Source organism: Thalassophryne amazonica, chromosome 17, assembly GCF_902500255.1.
Source record: "Thalassophryne amazonica chromosome 17, fThaAma1.1, whole genome shotgun sequence".
Taxonomy (NCBI): domain Eukaryota; kingdom Metazoa; phylum Chordata; class Actinopteri; order Batrachoidiformes; family Batrachoididae; genus Thalassophryne; species Thalassophryne amazonica.
This window is the reverse complement of record NC_047119.1, coordinates 53,092,561-53,114,563: the sequence shown is the minus strand read 5'-3', so window position 1 is coordinate 53,114,563 and position 22,003 is coordinate 53,092,561. Positions and strand designations below refer to the sequence as shown.

Below are 22,003 nucleotides of genomic sequence, written 5' to 3'. Positions count from 1 at the left end.
CATTTTAATGGGCTAAGTTCTGATTGTAGAGCGATCATATGTGGAGTCCCGCAAGGGTCCATTTTAAGGCCTTTGCTTTATCTTTTTTTTTATTCATGATATTGTGAATCATCGAAAATGTTAATTTCTTTGTTGTTTGCTGATGATACCAGTATATAGCACCCAGGAAGTAACTTGTTGGAAATAACAGAAAGAATAGGAGAAGAAATGATAAAAGTGAGAAATTGGTTGAATGAAATAGGTGTCTTTGAACTGGGACAAAACAAGCTATGATTTTGGTAATCAGAGAAAGAGTGATGATGTGAAAATGACCATTGATGGAGTTATTATCAAAAGAGTTAAGTTTCTTGAAGTGTTGTTTTAGATGAAAAATTAAATTGGAAAGCCCATGTAGAGTATATAAAAAGGACAGTTAGTTAAAGTATTGGCATTTTATTTAAAGTAAAAGATTTGTTTGATTGTAACTCGTTGCGTATGCTGTATTGCTCAGTGATTCTCCATACTTCAGTTATTGGTACTGAAGCAGTACCACTAAGTCCTTGTATCCCTTACAAAAAAGAGCATTAGAATTATCAGCAAAAAGGTTACAGAGAGCATACCAATAATTGTTTATTGCAACTAGTCAATTAAAATTTAAGGATCTTGTTGACTTAAAAATTGCACTTATTATGTGGAAAGCTAAGCAAGGAATTTGACAGATAATGTCCAAAATTTATTTAGTCTTGTTACACAGGCTGTTTGCCATAGAAGAAAATATAATTTTTGGACTATGATTGCACCGAGAACTATGACACAGAAGTGTCCCTCTGTTTATGGAGTTAAGCTTTGGAATGCACTGAATGAAGAAATTAAATGTTGTACAAATGTTTATAAATTAAAAAATATGTATAAGGACAAAATCATAAGAGAATATTGAAAATTGGAAGAAAAATGAATGTAACTGCTGAAATGTATGTAACCACTAACAATGTTTATTTGATTCTTGATGACTTGACAAGGAGATGCTGTTTGGGTTGGAATTGTGGAAACAAATGGATTTCTTTTTTATTTTTCTTATAAGGAGCAGAGAATATAAGATTTATCTTCTTTCTATTCCTTTTTGTTTATGAAAAATGATCATGTAAATAAAAAATGAATTAATGAAATGTCATGAATGAATAATAAAAGTAAAAAAAAAAAAAGTAAAAATACAATAAAAGCACACGTCAATAGCCATAAAAGAAGTATCATAGAAAAACTCATAAATATTACAGTGCAAAACTTGTAAATATCACAGTAAAAAACCAACATCAATCACTGTAAAAATTATCAATCACAGTAAAAATCATATCATTTTTTAAAAGTAATGACACTTGTAGCATTTACCACATGATGGGGAGGCTATTCCACAAACTCTATTGGAAAAAATATATATTTTCTTAAGTCATATCTGCATCTTTGCTAAATGTATTTACTAAATGTGTTATAAAAGAGCCAGATAACAACAGCTAATTATTTTAGTGTGAGTATTCATAAAATATGAGTTATGAGTATTTGCTCCCAGTTGATAAATAATATACGAGGTCTGTGAGAAAACTATCCAACCTTTTAATTTTTTTCAAAAACTATATGGATTTGAATCATGTGCGCTTGCATCAGACAAGCTTGAACCTTCGTGCGCATGCGTGAGTTTTTTCACCCTGTCGGTTGCGTCATTCGCCTGTGGGCAGGCTTTGAGTGAGCAACTGTCCACCCCCCTCGTCAGATTTTTATTGTCAGGGAAATGGCTGAGAGGCTGCCGCTTTGCTCCATGAATGTTTTTTTCAGAAACTGTTTAGAGACGGCCAGTTGGAAACCATTCGAAAGATTCAGATGGATTTCGGTGAAGATTCTGCCTGCGTCACACAGATTAAGGAGTGTTAAAACCTTTTTAAAGATGGCCCACAGCGGCGGAGGGCGCGCGGCGCACTGAGCGACCATTGACAAGCTGGAACGACCAGATCACTTCTAAACTGAACACTCTGTTGATTTTCAATTCACTTTATTCAATTTATTAATTTATATAGCGCCAAATCATGACAAAGTCGCCCCAAGGCACTTCACATAATTCACAACAACACAAATTAATCTAAATTCAAAATTAAAAGCAAGAAAAGCACAGTTAAAAGATAAAACACAGTAGAATAAAAATAAATTACAAAGCAAACACAAACAGATTAAAAAATTAATGATAAGACAGTCTAAAAAAGTGGGTCTTCAGTCTTGATTTAAAAATCTCCACCGTGTCAGACTGCCGAATAACAGCAGATAGATAGAGCAGATTGATCCGGGACATCGTGTGACTACCACAGAAATGGCAAGAGAGCTGGACATAGCACTTTTGCGGCACATTCCACTGTTACAGGAGATTTTGTAATGAAAGATGTGCGGAGGATTTTGCGCAAAAAAAAAAACGCTCAACAAAAAACACCTCCATGTTGGAAACCATTCGTAAGATTCAGGCGGCTTTCGGTGGCTTTTCAGTCGAGTGAGTATCCGAGAAATTGTTTAACAGCTGGCATGTTCCAACTTGTCCTGTGAGACTTCCAACACGGAGGTGTTGTTTGTCCAGCGGCTGTGAACGGCTGCGTCCCGACTGCTCGAATCCGTCCGCACATCTTTCATTACAAAATCTCCTTTAACAGTGGAATGTGCCAATAAAGTGCTGATCCCGACCTCTTCTGAAACTTCTCTGCTAGTCACACGACGTCCTGCATCAACAGAGCCTTAAATTTGGAAATGACCTGCTCGTTCCAGCCTGTCGATGGCCGCTCGGGGCGCGGTGCGCCCTCCGCTGCCATGGGCCGTTTTTAATCGCAGTTTTAATGGTCCTTAATCCATGTGATACCAACAGAATCTTCACCGAAATCCATCTGAATCTTTCGAATGGTTTGCAACTGGCTGATTATAATAGTTAATGATTCTAAAAATCTCAATCATATCCTCTCGGAGGCATTTCAAACAAAGTGTTGCCAATCTAAGAGAGCTAAGTCATTCTTCGTAAGTGAGTGTCTTATGTCCGGGTATTCATTTTGTAGCACGATGCTGTACATTCTCAATTATAGTAATTTCCTTTTTCAAGTGTCGACAAACAGAGGCGGCAAACTGCAGGTGAGGTCTGACCACGGCCGTAAATAGAGTGGTGAATTGGCTTGATGTAACTTGCCAGTGGCTGGTAAGTCATTTTGTAGATGACAAACAAAGTAGGGCCCAAAACTGATCCTTGAGGGATATCACTAGTGACTTGGTACCAAGGTGAAAATTCTCCATTTAAAACAGCTTTCTGTTTTCTACTCAGTAAAATTTTTTCAATCCATTTATGTAGTGGTGCTGAGATTCCGTAGCTTCCCAATTTGTGCAGAAAACGCAAATGTGGCACTTTTGTCAAAAGCATTCATGAAATCCATATAGCAAACTGCAGTATCTCCATTGTCAAGTAATTTGGTCCATTTTTCTAATACGTGTAAAAGTTGAAGAACAGTTGACTTGCCTGTGATAAAACCAAATAGCTCTTTAGAATACTGTGGTTCTATGTATCCATATGTTCAATAATAGTACCCCTTATTATTAACTTTTTTTTACCTTGTATGGCACGCAAAGATCATAATTACTAAATGCTGACATTGTGTTGCAGCATTGTTTCCTTATTTAGTAAAGTTAGTCTTTTTTTGGTATGATTCCATGCCGCTAGCTTGGCTGTAGGCACGATGAATACGCAATGAATGACAAATAAATATTATGTTAAAATAAGAATGGATCCTTTGTATTTTTTTATTTTTTTATTTTTGTTGTTGTTACAGCACATAGAATGGCTTTGCTCCTGTTCTTCGAGAGAAAATTACATTATCATTTAAGATGGAAAAAGTGCTATGCCCCCCACACACATACACTTAAACAGACCCAATATTCACTCAGATCCATCAATATTCTTCAGAAATCTGGGGAAAATGCAATCTTGAAGAGAAATTTGGTGGCCATCATTAATTTTCACTTGGTTGGAGTACCTCAATGTGAATGTTTATGTTTCCTCCACTAGCTGGTTTGAAAAGCACTAAACAAATGGCAAACTGGTAACTAGTTTGATTTGAGAAACAGCAAAAGTTAGTGTCTTTGACTACAGGACAGTAATTTGAAGCTGTTCCATTTGGTTATGAAAAATTATTGTGAATGCTAAAATTGGGCATATCCATGCACGTTCCTGTTTGTACATCCCAGTCAACGTGGAACTGAATGCACAGGCACACGCACCATGCTCGTCCCTTTTCATGGCCCTATTAAATATGCAAATCCATGTAAAATAGGCCCTGGAGCAGGGTTTTCGCACATCATCAGATCAGTCAACATGAACACAGAAAAGAAATTATACCAAGTGTGAGCTACAGATGACTGGAAATGATGTGGACACATGCAGGGATAGTTTATTTGCTACCCCACTAAACGAAATAAACGGAAAATATGTTAGTGGGAGCGTGTTTGTGTGTGTGAGAGAGAGAGGCTGTAGCCGCAGTGAGCTCACAACAGCACACACACATGGAGGATAAGAGAGATGTGGTGTTGGGAAGGTGTCGTAGCACGGACCCACAACAGGGGGCGCACAGGAACGGACAATGAATAAGCCAAAAAGGTAACAATTTAATGTTGCGATAATACACAACGAAACGTACTATAATCTGCACAGTCAATTTAACACCAGGTGACGTGTGGGCAGGCTCGAAGATAGAAGACCCCCGACGAGAGAGAAGCTACATCCCACACGGCTTCCACCACCAACGGTCTGAAGAACACCGGAGCCGCCAAGTCCCGAGTCTCCAGGTGGCCTCTGTCTTCGGCTGTCGACCCTGGTACTGCTGGCAGAAAGCAGAAATATGATGAGTGAGTGTGAGTCCGCACACTCAGTAAATCCACAGTTAACGAGGGAGGAAGCGCCTCCACCTCCAAGCACACACTCGTGCAGCTCCTGTTTGAGCACTTATCTGGGTGGGAGGTGTTGCGAAGCCGTCGCTGAACACCTCAAACGCCACCTCCACAGACGAGTCTCACCGACAGGAAAACGGCTGCAAAGAAGAGTTTAGACAGATATACAGTCTTGAGTTCACAGAGAAATTACCTTGGTAATGGTAGTCGATTTCTCGGCGAGGAGGTGAAGTTGCAGTCCGGCCTTTATGGTGATGATGATGATGAACGAGTGACAGCTGGTGCAGAGGATGAATGACAGCTGTCACTTCTTCTGGGTCTGGCGCCCTCTCGTGCTTGGAGCCCGCACTCCAAGCAGGGCGCCCTCTGGTGGTGGTGGGCCAGCAGTACCTCCTCTTCAGCGGCCCACATAACATGTGGTGCTCCATGGCTGAACAGAAAATATATTTCAATGTGCACCTGTCCAAATGTGCCCGCGCTGGTTTTCATTTGGAACAATTACATGAATAAACTATTTACACAGCAAGCAGCCACCCATTGCGCACCATGCCAGCCTACCTGTCCCCAACCCAACCCAATGCATTTGCATATCACATTTTACCACTGATGGAATGAAAATGTTTTCTATCAACAAAACAAATTCATCATGTCATGGCGCCTAGATAGCAATATGGGTGCAGTCAGTGGCTCTGATTACGTTAGGGAAACCAGCTCTCACTGCAAAATGCACTTTAATGTTGGAATGTGATGTACCTGGATGACATTCGGATGATTGCGTGCCACACAGCTGGCATGGCTTGGCTCAAGGTTGACTGGCACATGTCTGCCCGCTTGGCCAGCTCACACTGGAATGCCCCTGGCTCCTCGCCGTATTGCGCTCTGGGCCAGCTGGAGTTCTGCGCACAACTCCAGTAACAGCAGCATTGGAAATCAAAATCAGCTTATGAGCCAGTTATCACCATTTGCAAGTAAATTCTCGCATTCTCTGAATACTCGCTCATGTCAGGTTGCACTATTTGCAAGGTCCTCTAACAACGCTAACACAGCCATTGTTAGTCATTTTTCTCATCGCTTTGCACGTGCTTTTATGTCTACCCATATAAGTGCAAACACATGGGTGTGTTAATTGTCCATCAGTGTGTCTCTGATGTGCACATCACTTTGATGACTTCTTGTTTTTAAGTTTCCAGCATCACCTCTACATGTCTGCAGAGGAACAATAGCTGTAGAAACGTGCGTACACCAGCCATGATTTTTGCGTGGTGCACCACACATTTCCACAGTCATTTCACTTTTTATACATCTGAACATTAGTGTGGAGAAGAGCGTACACCATGTTTTTGTGCATACGCAGCCTTTGTACATGAGGTCCCCGATGAGTCAGACTGTCTGGGTTTGCGATTGATCACATCCAGGTTTTGAATGATTTCAGCCACAAGAAGGGTATCTGTACATGGTTCAAGTCTTTAGAGTTCTGGTGCTTCCTGTAGTCCTGTATAGATGTGAGATTTGGATGCTAACCTATAGTGTGGTGGATGTGGCGATGTGTGGCCCTAGGTCACACTGACAGCTCCTATGTTTAATCACTGAACACTGACGTTGAAGAAAAAAGTGTAATAAAGGAAAACATTTTCAAGCAACATGCATATAATAGAAGAAAACAACAGAAAAAATAAATATGAAAGCACAATATACCTAAAAGGATATTTTAAAATCAGACATTGTGATACCAATTTATTTCCACATGCTTACAGTATGTTATTTTATATGTGAGACTGCTGATTTATTTTAAGAGAGTGTCAAAATCAATCACATAGCATGGTTATATGTTCTTTCTCATAATCTGCAAGTCACCAGCTTTCAGGATTTGTGAAACAAATGGAATTTGGTGACATTTTGACAAAAGAACTTCAGTCAGGTCCACACAGTCCAATCAGGATCGTTCATAATGTCCCCGAGTCTTTTTCTGTGAAAACAAAAACAAAGGCGGGGGGGGGGGGGGGGGGGGGGGGGGGGGGGGGGGGCAGCAAAATGACCATCAGCTCACATTTTAATTATTATGCATCCTGAATCATCAATGTGCATAAACATTTCAGATTAATAGTTATTCACTGCTGATGTGGATTTGTGGGGACTTTGAGGATATTTCACATGAAAACCTCAGTTATATTTAATTGTAACAGGAAGATTAAAAAAATATATTTACACAGGAAGAACAATTAGAGCCATTGTTCATTATTGGCTCAATGTGCTTTAATTTTAGGGTGCATCATTATTAAAGCATAAGACTTTGGTAAAATACTCTGAATCCTTTCACATTAATAAGCTTTGTTTTTCCCAAGTGACCAGGCTGTGTCTTTTTCCACACTTTAATTCACCACCATTTCTTCAATTAGGATAAGAATAAGAAAGAACTTTATTAATCCCGAAGGAAATAAATGAGAAATGTGGGAAAAACAACTTTATTGCTGAAACATTTTTTTTCAGCCAACTTCAATCAGCCATAACCCAAATTTAAATAGTAAAAAACAAAGAAACTGATTTCCAGTTTATGCATTTGGGGGGTGGGGGGTTATTTTCCATCACTGGTTTATATAAAAGAAATAAATAAAAATAGCTGTTTTAAGAATTGCACTTTATAATATTTCGTTTTATCGAGCATCAATGCATTCTGTCATATTTTTCATTTGTGACATATTCGTATCATCTTATAAGTAGTTTTTTTTTTTACTAACAGACCCAGAGTAAGTTTTGTAGAATAAAACTTGACCAAAACTACATTTGGCTTCACTCCAAATACAGAGAAGTAAATTCTTTTATGGAATGAAATTAACTCTACCATCAAATAAATTACTCTTTATTTAACACGATGATAGAGCTGATTTAATACTATAATAGAGTTTATTTAACTCTACTTGCAGTACTCCAGGAGAATCTATTTCAATACATTTAACCACTCAGCAAAATGACAGTTCACATCAGGTATTATTATTTACCAGTATGCGTTCCTTGACAGTTATGCCATACATAAGCCTGTACTGTTCCAAAATCATCTTTAGGTCGATCTCGGAGCGGCTCACCAACACTCTGGTCAGCGTGTCCTCACATGTGCCGTGACGCTGTGGGGACAAAGCAAAGTCTCTCAGGGTCCCCATATAGACAGGAAACCTCCTGATACATAATCACTTGGGTTTTATGAGCAACAATCCAAATTTGGATCTCAGTCTGCCTGAAAAATCACATTGATGCGTCCTTTACTTACTCAAGGACCAGTCGTCCACAACATTTATCGATTATGGCGAAACAGCGCAAAACAGTTCAAAATTAGCGCACCACAAAACATTGTGCTGACAGGCAAGCGTGCACGATCTCAGTGCGAGTGATCGTCTTTCGAGCAGGAACACAGTGCCAGGTGCAGCACATTACGCCGTTTATGTGGAATAAATAAAAAATAAACACCAGACGGTACCTGTGGGACCACATCTTGCCGCTTATGTGGGGGAGAAGAAGAAAAAAAACAAAAAAACAAAACAAAACATACCACCCACAGGATTTGTACCTGCACTTTACTGATTGCCAACCCAACACCAAGTGAGCTAGCTACCATCACTGGCCGTTTAAAAGGTGCTGAAAAATGCCTGACATCAGGAAGCACATGGATGTATTTAAAAAAATATTAAAATGACGCACCATACACAAACATTGCATTGTATTAAATCCCTCTTATCAAGCGGGCAATACAAGTATGATCCATCTGTTCCTCTGTAGATGACATACAGTCATGAAATGACATGAATGAGAAGCAGTTCGCTCATCTGAGGCTGGACAGTAATGTGTTTGGACAGACATGGACTAACAACTGACAACTGTGATGGGCATCTGTCTGTTTGCTATCATCAAGTGGAAATCAATACAAACATATATCGCTGTGGCGAGAGATGGCAGCAAGGGAGCAACCAAGTGAACTACCATCACTGTCCTATAAAAGGTGCTGAAAACTGCCTGACATCAGGAAGTACATGGACGTATTTAAAAAAAAAATAAAAACGCCGCACCATATACAAACATCGCATTGTATTAAATCCCTCTTATCAAGTGAGCAATACAAGTATGATCTGTCTGTTCCTCTGTAGATGAACCATGTTCACTGACGTACAGTTATAAAATGACATGAATGAGAAGCAGTTCGCTCGTCATATTCATGGCCACATCTTCTGGCATGTCTCCAGCCGGCTTCGTGCGCATGTCCTGCCGACACGCGTGTCTCTGGATGGCGCGTCGCAGGACACCACGTCATGTGAAACAGAGCTCACGTGACAATCAGATTGCCTGCTGCATGTTATGATCTGACAGTCAGTTTCAACCTGGGGGCAGCCTGTCCATGTGCGAGCCGTGTGCGCGCTCACTTGCTGTAGCCCCTTGCCACAGTGATATATGTTTTTATTTATGTCCACTTGATGATAGCAAACAGACACATGCACATCACAGTGGTCAGCTGTTAGTCCATGTCCGTCCAAACACAGTACTGTCCAGCTGGGATGTCCAGAATGACAGATCTCCACAGTCGCTTCTGTCATAGCCACACCTCCTGTCAGTTTTTAGTGCACACACCAAAGCCACACTCGTGGGGTACTTAGACAAATTTCACTGCCAACACAACAGTGCTTGTCTGCAGTCTGTTGTCATGCCAAGAGTGTGACTGGCCACACATTTTCTAAGTGCCATGTGAGCAGTGTTAGATGTTCGAGTGTGTCACCTGGAATTTGGCCGACACCTGCCGTGAGAGGGTTCGATGGGTTCGCACACTCTGTCTTTCAGCTGCTGGTGTGCGCAAATAGTCGTAGCAACAGGTGTACAAGGCGTTAGATGTAGCTACAACATTACACGGTTTGCATACAATTCCTGCTTCGTGCGCACTTAATGCGCAATTCGACCAAATTCGCACTGTGTGTGAAGGGGCCCTTTAGGTTGACAATGGGACAAAATCTCTTTTAAATGGCTTAAATTGTGAATAGTTTGTACTCACATCCATAGCAGAATGCAATTTCTCTGCAAAGTAAGCCGGCAGGTTCCAGGCACACTTCGCTAAACATCACAGACACAGAAATAATAATAGTAATAATAATAATAATATACACACACACACTGGTTGGACAAAATGAAGAGTAATAAAAAGAAAGAAAAAAAATCATGAGTAAAAAAGGTGACGATCCTCACCAATTTGAATGAGACAGTGTTCAATGTCTCTACTCAGCTTCTTCTCCACCATTTTACCAAAAGTGTATCCATCACTGATGCTGGGGAATATTTTAATTGCTGCATAAAACACATGAGCAAATTAAGTTTTTTTGGTCATGCAGAAACCAGATGTCTGTCCACAAATGCATTTTTATTGAGTTACGAGATCATTTTTTGTGTTTATGGGCATGCAAATAATTTCCTCAAGTTCAAAAAGAGGTTTTAAAGGTTTGCAGACAAAAACAGGCAGGATTAGTGGCATACAATGAATTACTGCTTGTCCAGTAAAGTATATATTTAACAATATATATGTTAATTTTAAAGGAATTAATGTTAAAGTTCCTGCTGCTGAAAAACATCCCCACAGCATGATGCTGCCACCACCATGCTTCACTGTAGGGATGGTGCCTGGTTTCCTCCAAACCTGACACCTGGCATTCACGCTAAAGAGTTCAATCTTTGTCTCATCAGACCAGATAATTTTGTTTCTCATAGTCTGAGAGTCCTTCAGGTGCCTTTTACTAAGGAGTGGCTTCTGTCTGCCCACTCTACCATCCAGGCCTGATTGGTGGATTGTTGCAGAGAAGGTTGTCCTTCTGGAAGGTTCTTCTCTCTCTAGAGAAGAATGCTGGAGCTCTGACAGAGTGACCATCAGGTTCTTGGTCACCTCCCTGTCTCAGAGCTCTACAGATAATTGCTTTGACTTCATGCTTGGTGTGTGCTCTGACATGCACTGTCATCTGTGGGACCTTATATGTAGACAGGTGTGCATTTTTACAAATCATGTCAATCAACTGAATTTACCCCAGGTGGACTAAGATGTAGAAACATCTCAAGGATGATCAGTGGAAACAGGATGAACCTGAAATCAATTCTGAGCTTCATAGCAAAGGCTGTGAATACTTACGTACATGTGATTTCTTAGTTGTGTTTGTTTTGTTTTTTTTACAAATTTGCTCAAATCTAGAATAAAAACAATAGCAGGAGTGGTGGCCAAGTGGTCAATGCACTTGGTTTCAGTGCAGAAGGTTCCGGGTTCAAATTCCACCCCTGCCACATTTCTCCATGTAATGTGGAGTTGCATAAGGAAAGGGCATCCGGCGTAAAACCTGTGCCAATTCAACATGCAGATCCACCTTGGATTTGCTGTGGCGACCCCGAGTGCAAACAAGGGAGCAGCCGAAGGGACTTTTTAAAAAAAAATAAAAACAATAACAAAACAAAACAAGAAACAATTGCACATTGTCATTATGGGGTATTGTGTGTAGAATTTTGAGGAATAAATTAATTTCATCCATTTAATAATAAGGCTGTAACATAAAATGTGGAATAAGTGAAGCGCTGTGGATACTTTCTGGATGCACTGTACATTTTCATCCAGTAGATCAGATTCAGGTTCCTCAGGGAGGGGATTCTTATTTGTTTTTATTATTGCCTGAGGTATGAATTCTGCTGGGTACCCTTCAACTAGTTATTATAGAGTTATTATATAAATCTGTCATAAGGATGAAAACCAGCAATTCAGATGCTGCAGATGTTTTGAAATTTGTCAGTAAGACAGACACACACACACACACACACACACACACAAACCATTGGGAAAATCTGACATCTGGATTTCCTCTCATGAGGATGATGATGTGTTTTAACCACAGCTTGGATCATCTTTCAGGATGGACAGAAATCACTTTTCACTGAAATATAGTGAGTAGTGAATGCTTCCTCGATGCACTGTATATTAACGTTATTTACATTATCTGTTCTTTATTTTTTTTAATTATGTCAAAATGATTTTAAATAGTTTTTATTCATTATGTGTCTAAACAGACTTTTCTCTGTGATGATATACTGCATGTAACTTTTCAAACTTAAGCAAAAAGAAATGTGGCATTACTATTATAATAAATTTCCTAAAGGTTCTGAAAAAGTAACTGACATCTTCATCTAAGTTGCCATGAAAACAAGGAAATTATATTTTTAAAAAATCAGGCTGCCATTGTTGGGTGTGTTGTGCCTGTTATCTGTCTGAGTCCTGATCAACCTGTTTGCAAATACACACATGAATGTAGATTTTCAAAGATAACTCCAGGTTCTGATATATTTTTTAAAAATATGTTTCACATGCATTACATTTATATTTGTATTTATTTGAGCCTTTTGATAAATAATCCAGGGTCTGTAAGATATAAATGAATGTAACAATTTTTTTTTTTTTTTTAAATAAAACGGAAAGACAATTTTTGTAATATATTGTGGTATGTTGCTGCATACTCCCCCATTTTTAAATTAATTTTATTTACATTATATGTTGGTTATTTTGTTTAATTTTGTCAAAATAATTTTAAGAAATTTTTACTCATTTTGTATTTAAATGACGCTTTCTATATGATGATATACTGCATGTAACATTTTAGACTAAAGCAAAAAGAACTGTGGCATTACTAAGTGCCATGGCAACAAGGAAATATTTTTATTTTCAAAGATCAGGCTGCCGTTGCTGGGTGTGTTCTGCCTGTTACCTGCCTGAATCCTGTTCTGCCTGTTTATCCAGGTGTGTCTCCTCTGAATGCTGATTTTGTTGGTTTAAACCTAACAGACAAAACTTTTACACCTTCACAAGCACTCACTCTCATCAAGATGCTTCCAGCTCCTTTTGGTGAGGATGTTGATGAGGGTGTCATAGTTCACGTCTTTTTCTAATGCGTCGGAGAGTTTCTGAAGGCACAGACAGTCTGTTAGAAGTCAGCACTGCTCTCTGGGATGATTTTTTTTGTAAACATGGTGACTGTGCTGCTCTTACCTTTGCATCCTCATGGGCCTTATTCTTGTCAGCTGGGCCCTCATCTCTTTCTGCTTTCAGCAAGGCTAGAAGGGCTTTAGCAAAGTTACCCTCAGTCTCATGCTTAATAACATCCTCCAACTCTTCTCTATACGCTGACAGGGAGGAAAAAAAAGTAACTCACCCATACAACAAAATCTTCTCAACACACTGCAACTAGAAGAGCACAGGGAGTACTCCACCACATGGTAAAAATGATCAAGGTGGATCTACTTAAAAATGTAAAGCTGTATGGCCTCTGGGTTTTGTTTTGTTTTGTTTAAGATTTACGTCTGGCATCACTATAATTTTAGCCCCTAGCATTTAAATAAGGGACTCATCATTTGATTTTGCCAATATGATCAAAATTTTCACTATCTGGAAACAATTAAAATGACCTGTAATTTTGCAACATGTTTCAAAAACAGACATTATAATGCTTTGATTTCAGTAGAAACTAAATTTTGTCAGTTTTATGAAATTTGAAAGGCCGTAGAGCTTTAAGCTCAACTGCTTTACAAACGTGAGTAAACTGCTGCTTGATCCAATTAGCAGGATTCAAACTTGCACTAAGTTAAACTGTTCAATGAACTGACTCACAAACTTGAGTTTGTATGAAGATAATTAATGGAATTCAGTTGAAATTTCATAATTCACCATGTTAAGTGGATGTAAATTAAAGAAACAAGGTACTAAGACTTATTGGCCGTATCCTTTTTTACAGTGTTTAATATTTGTGGCACAAATCTGTTCTGAGATGCAGATGTTTTGTGCATCATAATACAACCCCTGGCAAAAATTATGGAATCACCGGCCTTGGAGGATGTTCATTCAGTTGTTTAATTTTGTAGAAAAAAAGCAGATCACAGACATGACACAAAACTAAAGTCATTTCAAATGGCAACTTTCTGGCTTTAAGAAACACTATAAGAAATTAGGGAAAAAAAATTGTGGCAGTCAGTAACGGTTACTTTTTTAGACCAAGCAGAGGGAAAAAAATATGGAATCACTCAATTCTGAGGAAAAAATTATGGAATCATGAAAAACAAAAGAACGCTCCAACACATCACTAGTATTTTGTTGCACCACCTCTGGCTTTTATAACAGCTTGCAGTCTCTGAGGCATGGACTTAATGAGTGACAAACAGTACTCTTCATCAATCTGGCTCCAACTTTCTCTGATTGCTGTTGCCAGATCAGCTTTGCAGGTTGGAGCCTTGTCATGGACCATTTTCTTCAACTTCCACCAAAGATTTTCAATTGGATTAAGATCCGGACTATTTGCAGGCCATGACAGTGACCCTATGTGTCTTTTTGCAAGGAATGTGTTCACAGTTTCTGCTCTATGGCAAGATGCATTATCATCTTGAAAAATGATTTCATCATCCCCAAACATCCTTTCAATTGATGGGATAAGAAAAGTGTCCAAAATATCAACGTAAACTTGTGCATTTATTGATGATGTAATGACAGCCATCTCCCCAGTGCCTTTACCTGACATGCAGCCCCATATCATCAATGACTGTGAAAATTTACATGTTCTCTTCAGGCAGTCATCTTTATAAATCTCATTGGAACGGCACCAAACAAAAGTTCCAGCATCATCACCTTGCCCAATGCAGATTCGAGATTCATCACTGAATATGACTTTCATCCAGTCATCCACAGTCCACGATTGCTTTTCCTTAGCCCATTGTAACCTTGTTTTTTTCTGTTTAGGTGTTAATGATGGCTTTCATTTAACTTTTCTGTATGTAAATCCCATTTCCTTTAGGTGGATTCTTACAGTTCGGTCACAGACGTTGACTCCAGTTTCCTCCCATTCGTTCCTCATTTGTTTTGTTGTGCATTTTCGATTTTTGAGACATATTGCTTTAAGTTTTCTGTCTTGATGCTTTGATGTCTTCCTTGGTCTACCAGTATGTTTGCCTTTAACAACCTTCCCATGTTGTTTGTATTTGGTCCAGAGTTTTGACACAGCTGACTGTGAACGACCAACATCTTTTGCAACATTGCGTGATGATTTACTCTCTTTTAAGAGTTTGATAATCCTCTCCTTTGTTTCAATTGACATCTCTCGTGTTGGAGCCATGATTCATGTCAATCCACTTGGTGCAACAGCTCTCCAAAGTGTGTTCACTCCTTTTTAGATGCAGACTAATGAGCAGATCTGATTTGATGCAGGTGTTAGTTTTGGGGATGAAAATTTACAGGGTGATTCCATAATTTTTTCCTCAGAATTGAGTGATTCCATATTTTTTTCCCTCTGCTTGGTCTAAAAAAGTAACCGTTACTGACTGCCACAATTTTTTTTCTTGATTTCTTATAGTGTTTCTTAAAGCCAGAAAGTTGCCATTTGAAATGACTTTAGTTTTGTGTCATGTCTGTGATCTGCTTTTTTTCTACAAAATTAAACAACTGAATGAACATCCTCCAAGGTCGGTGATTCCATAATTTTTGCCAGGGGTTGTATAAAATTCTCTGTATTAACCACCATGATGGAGGTTATGTTTCACTTACTTTGTTTGGTTGTTCATCTTGCAGCAGAATTCTGCAAAAATCTATCAATTATTTATTCATTTGACAAAACGTAGTTAAGGTTATTGAGCTAAAAAAAACAATTTTTCTGGTAAAGAGGTACTTCGAGTAAAGGAAGCTTTAATATTTCAAGGCATGCACTTTATTGTGCAACCGTGATTATTTTGCTTTTCGAGTTTGTTCATCGATTTTTTTATTGCATATGCATATCCTTTCAAGATATCATATACATTTGTAGTGTTCACAGATTTCTTCAAATTGGGAACACCAGGGCCTGTGTGTGTGTGTGTGTGTGTGTGTGTGTGTGTGTGTGTGTGTGTGTGTGTGTGTGTGTGTGTGTGTGTGTGTGTGTGTGTGTGTGTGTGTGTGTGTGTGTGTGTGTGTGTGTTTCTCCATGTAGAATTGGATTTGTGTCAAAAACAGCATTCAGTGGAAAAATTGTCACAAATCCCAAAACAGATCTGTACTGGATGTCTGGTGCCGACCCCAAGCAACTGGGTGCAGTTGAAAGACATGCAGCAACTCAAAGACATGAAATGTTATTTTTACCAAATTTAGCTATGCTAAGTGGCCGGACAAAACTTGGTTGTTGAAGTGGGATAAGCAAATTGTTAGAATTAATTGTATGTTATGTTTCCTTGTGTTGCCGACCGAACGGTCCCCCCTAAAAATCAGTCCGCCCTGCCTTCACTGCGTATGCGTCGTTAGCCGCGGTTCACTGATTATCACCTTGTTTCTGCTTCAAATTGCTCTCCAGTCATCATCTGTCTCAGCAACAGATATCTGAAGCTTTTGTACAACAATCATTTCCACATAAAGTTAGCATTATTTCATCATAAAAGACGGAGGAAGTGATCAGAGTGCCGCGGCTACACAAGCTGCTAGCTGATGCGTTCACTGCATGCCGCTCATTTCAATGCGTCACAGATTATCACCTTGTTTCTGCTTAAAATGACCTTGTTTCTGCTTAAGACTGACATTAGAATTATTTAACAGGTTTTACCTTGTCATCTAATGGTTAATAATCCCATTAATCCATTTGATCGCTTTGGGTAAAGAAAGTCGGTGTTCAGACTAGCGGTTGAGCTCGTGAATGTTTTGATGTTTTGAAATGTCTGTTTTATCAATGGCCACTCATCTTCACGCCGACTGTCTTCTGGTGTCCCGCAAGGTCCATTTGGGCCCAGTTCTGTTCTCTCTTTACATGTTGCCTCTGGGTTCATCCTACTCTAGCCATAATGTGTCTTTTCATATGTACGCCGACCGGTGGATCTTCAAATCTATCTACCAGTCTCACCAGATTCTCCAGATGCATTCAGGACCATCAACACCTGTAGGATGACATCAAGCACTGGCTCACACAGAATTTCCTGAGTTCTAAATGAATCCAAAACAGAATTTGTCTATTTGGCACCACAAGCCCACTTGCCGCTGTCTCAAATGGTCACTCACTTCCTCACCATAACACCGTAATCAGAAACTTGGAGTTCACTTGGACACTGGCCTAAATCTCCATAAACAAATTGACTCTGTTGTTAAGACAATCTTCTTTCAGCTCCGCATTCTCACAAGAGTGAAAACCCCTTCCTCAGTTGTGTGACTGGAGAAAGCACTCCACGCATTCATCAGCTCACGCTTGGACTACTGCAATGCTTTGTACATTGGACTCAGTCAAACACCTCTTACACAGATTACAACTGGTACAGAATGCTGCTGCCCGTCTCCTCACAAATTCTCGTAAACATCACCATATCACACCTGTTCTGCGCTCTCTCCACTGGCTGCCAGTGCAATACAGGATCCAATACAAACTTCTCCTGTTTGTTTTCTGCTCCATCCACAGCTTCGCACCTGCGTATCTATGTGAGATTCTGACTCTTCACCAGCCCAGCAGATTTCTACGATCTGCACAGCTCTACTTGTTGGAGCAGCCCAGGTCTCGAAGCAAACAGTGGGGTGATCGTGCTTTTGCAGTAGCAGGTCCTAAACTTTGGAACTCGCTGCCCCTTGACTTGCGTGCCATCTCGGATCTGCCCCTTTTTAACAAACAAAACTCAAAACGTATTTGTTTAGATGTGCTTTTGATACTTAGTCTTTTTAGACTTGGGAATAAATGAATCCGTGTTCCTCTTTTTTAACTATATTTTAAATGCAATTTTTATATGTACAGCGCTTTGGTCAACTTAGGTTGTTGTAAGGTGCTTAACAAATAAAATTTGATTGATTGATTGATTGATTGAAATGTCACATGCGCAGTGGAGGCAGGGCGGACCAATTTTAGGGCGGACTGTTCGATCTGCGACATCAGTTTATATACCTAGATTAGGTAAATATAAAATTCTATATTTGTTTGTTTTTAGAGTGTGTAGGTAGTGTATGAAGCAAAACGGTATTTGAATTGTCCTATTTGGATGAGGCCTGTGTCGTATCGCCATTTTGGCGTTGCTTGCAACAGCTGAAGTGTTTCAGAATTAATTATTCTGTTGCATGTTCAGTGGACACACTTAAGAAATGTCCTATAAAACACAAAACCTTTCCACAACTCAACTGTGCAAAATATAAAAACATAAACAAATATCTTTACTAGTGAGCCCAAACCTTCTTTGAAAGCAACCTTGAGATCCTTAATCTGTTGATTTGTTCTTGATGCCAGAATCTCAATCAGAACTTCTTCATCTGTTCCAAGATGCTAGAGTGACAAGTGAGAAAATTAGAAAATCTTTATTGTGATATGAGCAATTTTAACAATAATACAAGATGATATGGGTTGGGGGTGGGGGTCATATTACTGTTCTACTATGTAAAAGGTGAACGGAATTCCCACCAACAAGATTTGTGAGGATATTTTTTGGAAAGCATAGGTCCAATAGTAACCATGACTGGAGAATTGTATTCTGGTAAATGTTCTTCAAATTAGATTTTGACTTCAGAGAAATCCTGCTGCTGTACACTGAAAAAAGGCAAAAACCTAATTTTTTTCAGTTGGTAGCGCTCAAAGTTGCATTTATCCAGATAAGCCAGATGGGGTAAATAATACTTATTTTAATAACTTTGCATGTTTTTAGTATGAAATTCAACAATTCAATTACACATACAATAATTAAAAACAATGGCAGCATACATAATACACACACACACACACACACACACACACACACACACACACACACACACACACACACACACACACACACACACACATATATATATATATATATTATCACATACATACAGTACAAAACTGTAAAACAAACTTTGCTTATGCTGTTATTGTAAAGGACATTCAGGAAGTGGTAAGTTAGCATGAATAGCAAAATTACATTTGCTGAATGTTTAAAAAAGTTTTCTAACGTCAACACTTTCGGCAAAATGTGTCTTTGAAATGTTCTACATATTTGTGGATTTCAAACAAGAAATGAAGCACAATGAAGTCTGTTTTATGTAAGTTTTAAAAAGTATAGCATATCCTTGCTAGCGCCTTGTTTTCTCATTTGCAATGTAACGCAATTTGTAAACTGCATTCAGGAAGTGGTGAAGTAGCACTTTCTTGAATTTTCAAAAATACAACAGATTTTTTTTTTAAATCTTAGATCCACTAAAAATTTAAATTTTGATATTTCACAAATTTGTATCAAATTGATTAATTGTAATCAGCTGAGTAGTTCTTGAGCAACACTTGACAAATGCAGCTGTAAATGTTCGACATGGTATGTGGGCAAACTTGGAATATTTTGCACTTTTCAAACTGATGTGATGGACATTTTTGGAAGTGTTCTGCATGCTTCCAGTTTCTGACTGAGGCACTGTGCCTCCTTGCACCCTTGGAAATTACCTCTTTACTGGGTCAGGAATAAGAAAAAGGTTATGGGTTAATTTTTCTCAAATGAATATAAAATTCACGTTTGCATACTATGTGGAACAAAAGCACCAGCAGTGGTTTTTATTTTTTTATTATTATTACTCTTTTTTAAACACACCTTTGTGGCTTTCCTGATAAAGTAGGCATCCAAAATAGCTGGGGGCATCAACAGAGCCAGAGTGACGTCCTCCAAATGGCCCTTCAGTTTAGCTTTCAAATCCTCAACCATGTCTAAAACAGAAAGAGCAGATATTCTTATTTTTACAGTCCACGGGTGTCTTGGTGGCTTCCCACATCACATGTCTTTGTGCAATGTCATCCATTCTTTTCCTCATAGTGTGCATTTTCTTCACATTTCATAATTTATGTAAATGAACTCCAAAAGATACTATTCATTGATAAGCACGTGTTTTTTTTTTTTTGTTTTGATTTGTTAATTTGAGAAAAACAGTTAGAAACCATGAGTTAAGAAACTCCACCCTTTTCAGCCATCGTTTCATAAACGGCTTTGATCATCTGCCTCTGCTCGTTGCTTCTCCTCACCAGGACGGAAATGATCGTTTCTTCGTCCACACCTGACAAAAACCAAACAGGCCTTTTAGAAGTTCTTCAATTACATTTTTGTGTGTCTTGCTTTGACTTTAAACATCTGCACAAACCTTTGCATTTGATGGCGTTCTTAAGAATCGAGGCATCGGCCCTGGCATTGAAGTCTGGATAAGGTTTGACCGTTCCATAATAACATTTCTTCTTAGGATTGTTGGTCTCCTGCTAAAATAGCCATTTCCAAATCTAACAGCAATCAAAACTTACAGGACATTTTCTTTTGGTTGTTTATGACTCCAAATAGCTTTCAAATTGTGAATTAAACTAAAAATAAAGACAGTAAAAATCCACTGTAATGCAATTTTCAGTAACATCTGATTATTTCCCAAATAGCCTGTGAGAAGATTTAATGTCTCCATGAAATTCACTCAACACAAAAAAGCTTCAAATGAATGTCTCGGAGACCACAGCTGTCACATAAAGCAACCTTTTAAGGTCCTCCAATATTAAAAAATTTAATTTACTCAATGTGGGCCACTTTACTTTTTGCCCACTTTGTATTTACTTCAACTCTTTTTAATTTATTTATACAGAAAATAATTGACATTATAAGTCATCCCAGCAGCCCATGAGCAAGCATGTTGGTGACAGCAGTAAAGAAAAACTCCCTCTGCCAGTCTTTTTTTATGACAGGAAGAAACCTTAAGCAGACCAGACTCAGTAGGGTGACCATCTGCTTTGGGCATACAAATGAAACAAAACAAACCACAATAAAGATGGCAATGAGACATCTTTGCAGGAGGGTGAATCTCCAAGCCTTTTGGGTTCTGGTCCTTCCAGTTTTACTGTACGAATGTGAGACTTGGATGAGTCTGTGGTATTAAGCTTCTTCATAGACACTTTGTATTAGTCGTAGGATTACTTAGTGAGACTCAGTTGAGGAAGATCACTTGAGAGAATGTCAGGAACAACATTTTGACCTTGAGGTACATTTCTCTGGGTATGACCAAGCACGAAGCAAGAAGGCCTAGAGGTTGCCCACATTTCACCTCCTTGCAACAGATTGAAAGGTTCTTATGAGAGGGGGGCATGGCTGGATGGTTGTCATCCAGGACCCAAGGAGATATTGCATTGTGTGGTGGATGCGGCGAAGCACAGCATTTGATCTTGCTTGCAGACATGACCTGACTAACCTGACCTGACTCCTGAGAAGATCGGCAGGAGTCTGGAAATGTCGGTTAAACTTATACCTGTTTTGAACATGTTCAAAATTTTCCGGCTTAACTAACTCAGCTTAACTCGTAGCTTGGAATCAGCTCAAGGTATCTCAATGTCCAGTTTTCGTTTGCTGATTTCACCTGGACTGCACACTGTGTTGTCAGGTCTTACATTGATTTTACCCCAATCTACCTCGACTTGTACTGAACTATGCCAAGTTGTACGTCAAATTCCTTCCTCCCGCTGGCAAGAAACTCAGCCAGCTGTGACAGCTGTTCACCCCATATTGGGGCATTTGGATGAGGTGCAGAGAGTCACAACTTGGCGTGTTACTGCACCAAGCTCATCCAGGTGCAACTGTAGCTTATCGCCTGATTTAATTATTCTTTTATTTTGTTGCCCAGCAGTAAATGTGGACACTGTTGAGAGATCCGACTGTCTCTTCAAGGAAAGTACACCTCAAATGCTGTTATTATACAATTATGACCTGATATAATTGGTGTATTTCGCTGTGACACATTTGGGTACTTACTGTGTCTCTCTCATCAGAATCTTTGAGATGAAAATTGAGAAAGAATTTCTCCAGTAATGACATCTTGGCTTGCCTGGACACACCTGCAGAAGAAAACCAGCATCACTTTGGACATTAAAAAAACATCAACTCCTTGTAGTTTCAAACATGGCTTTCAAAGAACTTAATTTGACTTAAGTAAGCGTTCTCACCTCTGTGCACACACCACCACAGCAAGGAACTCTCTGGAGTGAGTATTTGAAGACTGTGCAGTGTCTCCGCCCATCTTTGTGCAGGTGATTTGTTTTCGCTTGAAGAATAGCCCTGTCAGTGTCAACCTCCC

At 39.1% G+C, this 22,003-nt stretch overlaps 1 protein-coding gene and 1 long non-coding RNA gene across 2 annotated transcripts; one reads left to right on the top strand and one right to left on the bottom strand.

Annotated features, from left to right (window-relative positions):
- The first annotated feature begins 5,242 nt into the window (after positions 1–5,242).
- Positions 5,243–7,286, top strand: LOC117529753. The gene is made up of 3 exons (XR_004566091.1): positions 5,243–5,753; positions 6,070–6,072; positions 7,275–7,286. It is a non-coding gene; the product is annotated as an uncharacterized LOC117529753 (long non-coding RNA).
- Positions 6,635–22,003, bottom strand: LOC117529752 (annexin A1-like). The gene is given in 13 exon segments (XM_034192602.1): positions 6,635–6,874; positions 6,877–6,898; positions 7,929–8,051; positions 9,959–10,017; positions 10,150–10,248; positions 12,798–12,885; positions 12,971–13,104; positions 18,125–18,215; positions 19,504–19,616; positions 19,865–19,960; positions 20,045–20,156; positions 21,682–21,764; positions 21,873–22,003. Coding segments are annotated over 12 exon segments (1,032 nt in total). The 5' UTR covers positions 21,745–21,764; positions 21,873–22,003; the 3' UTR covers positions 6,635–6,842.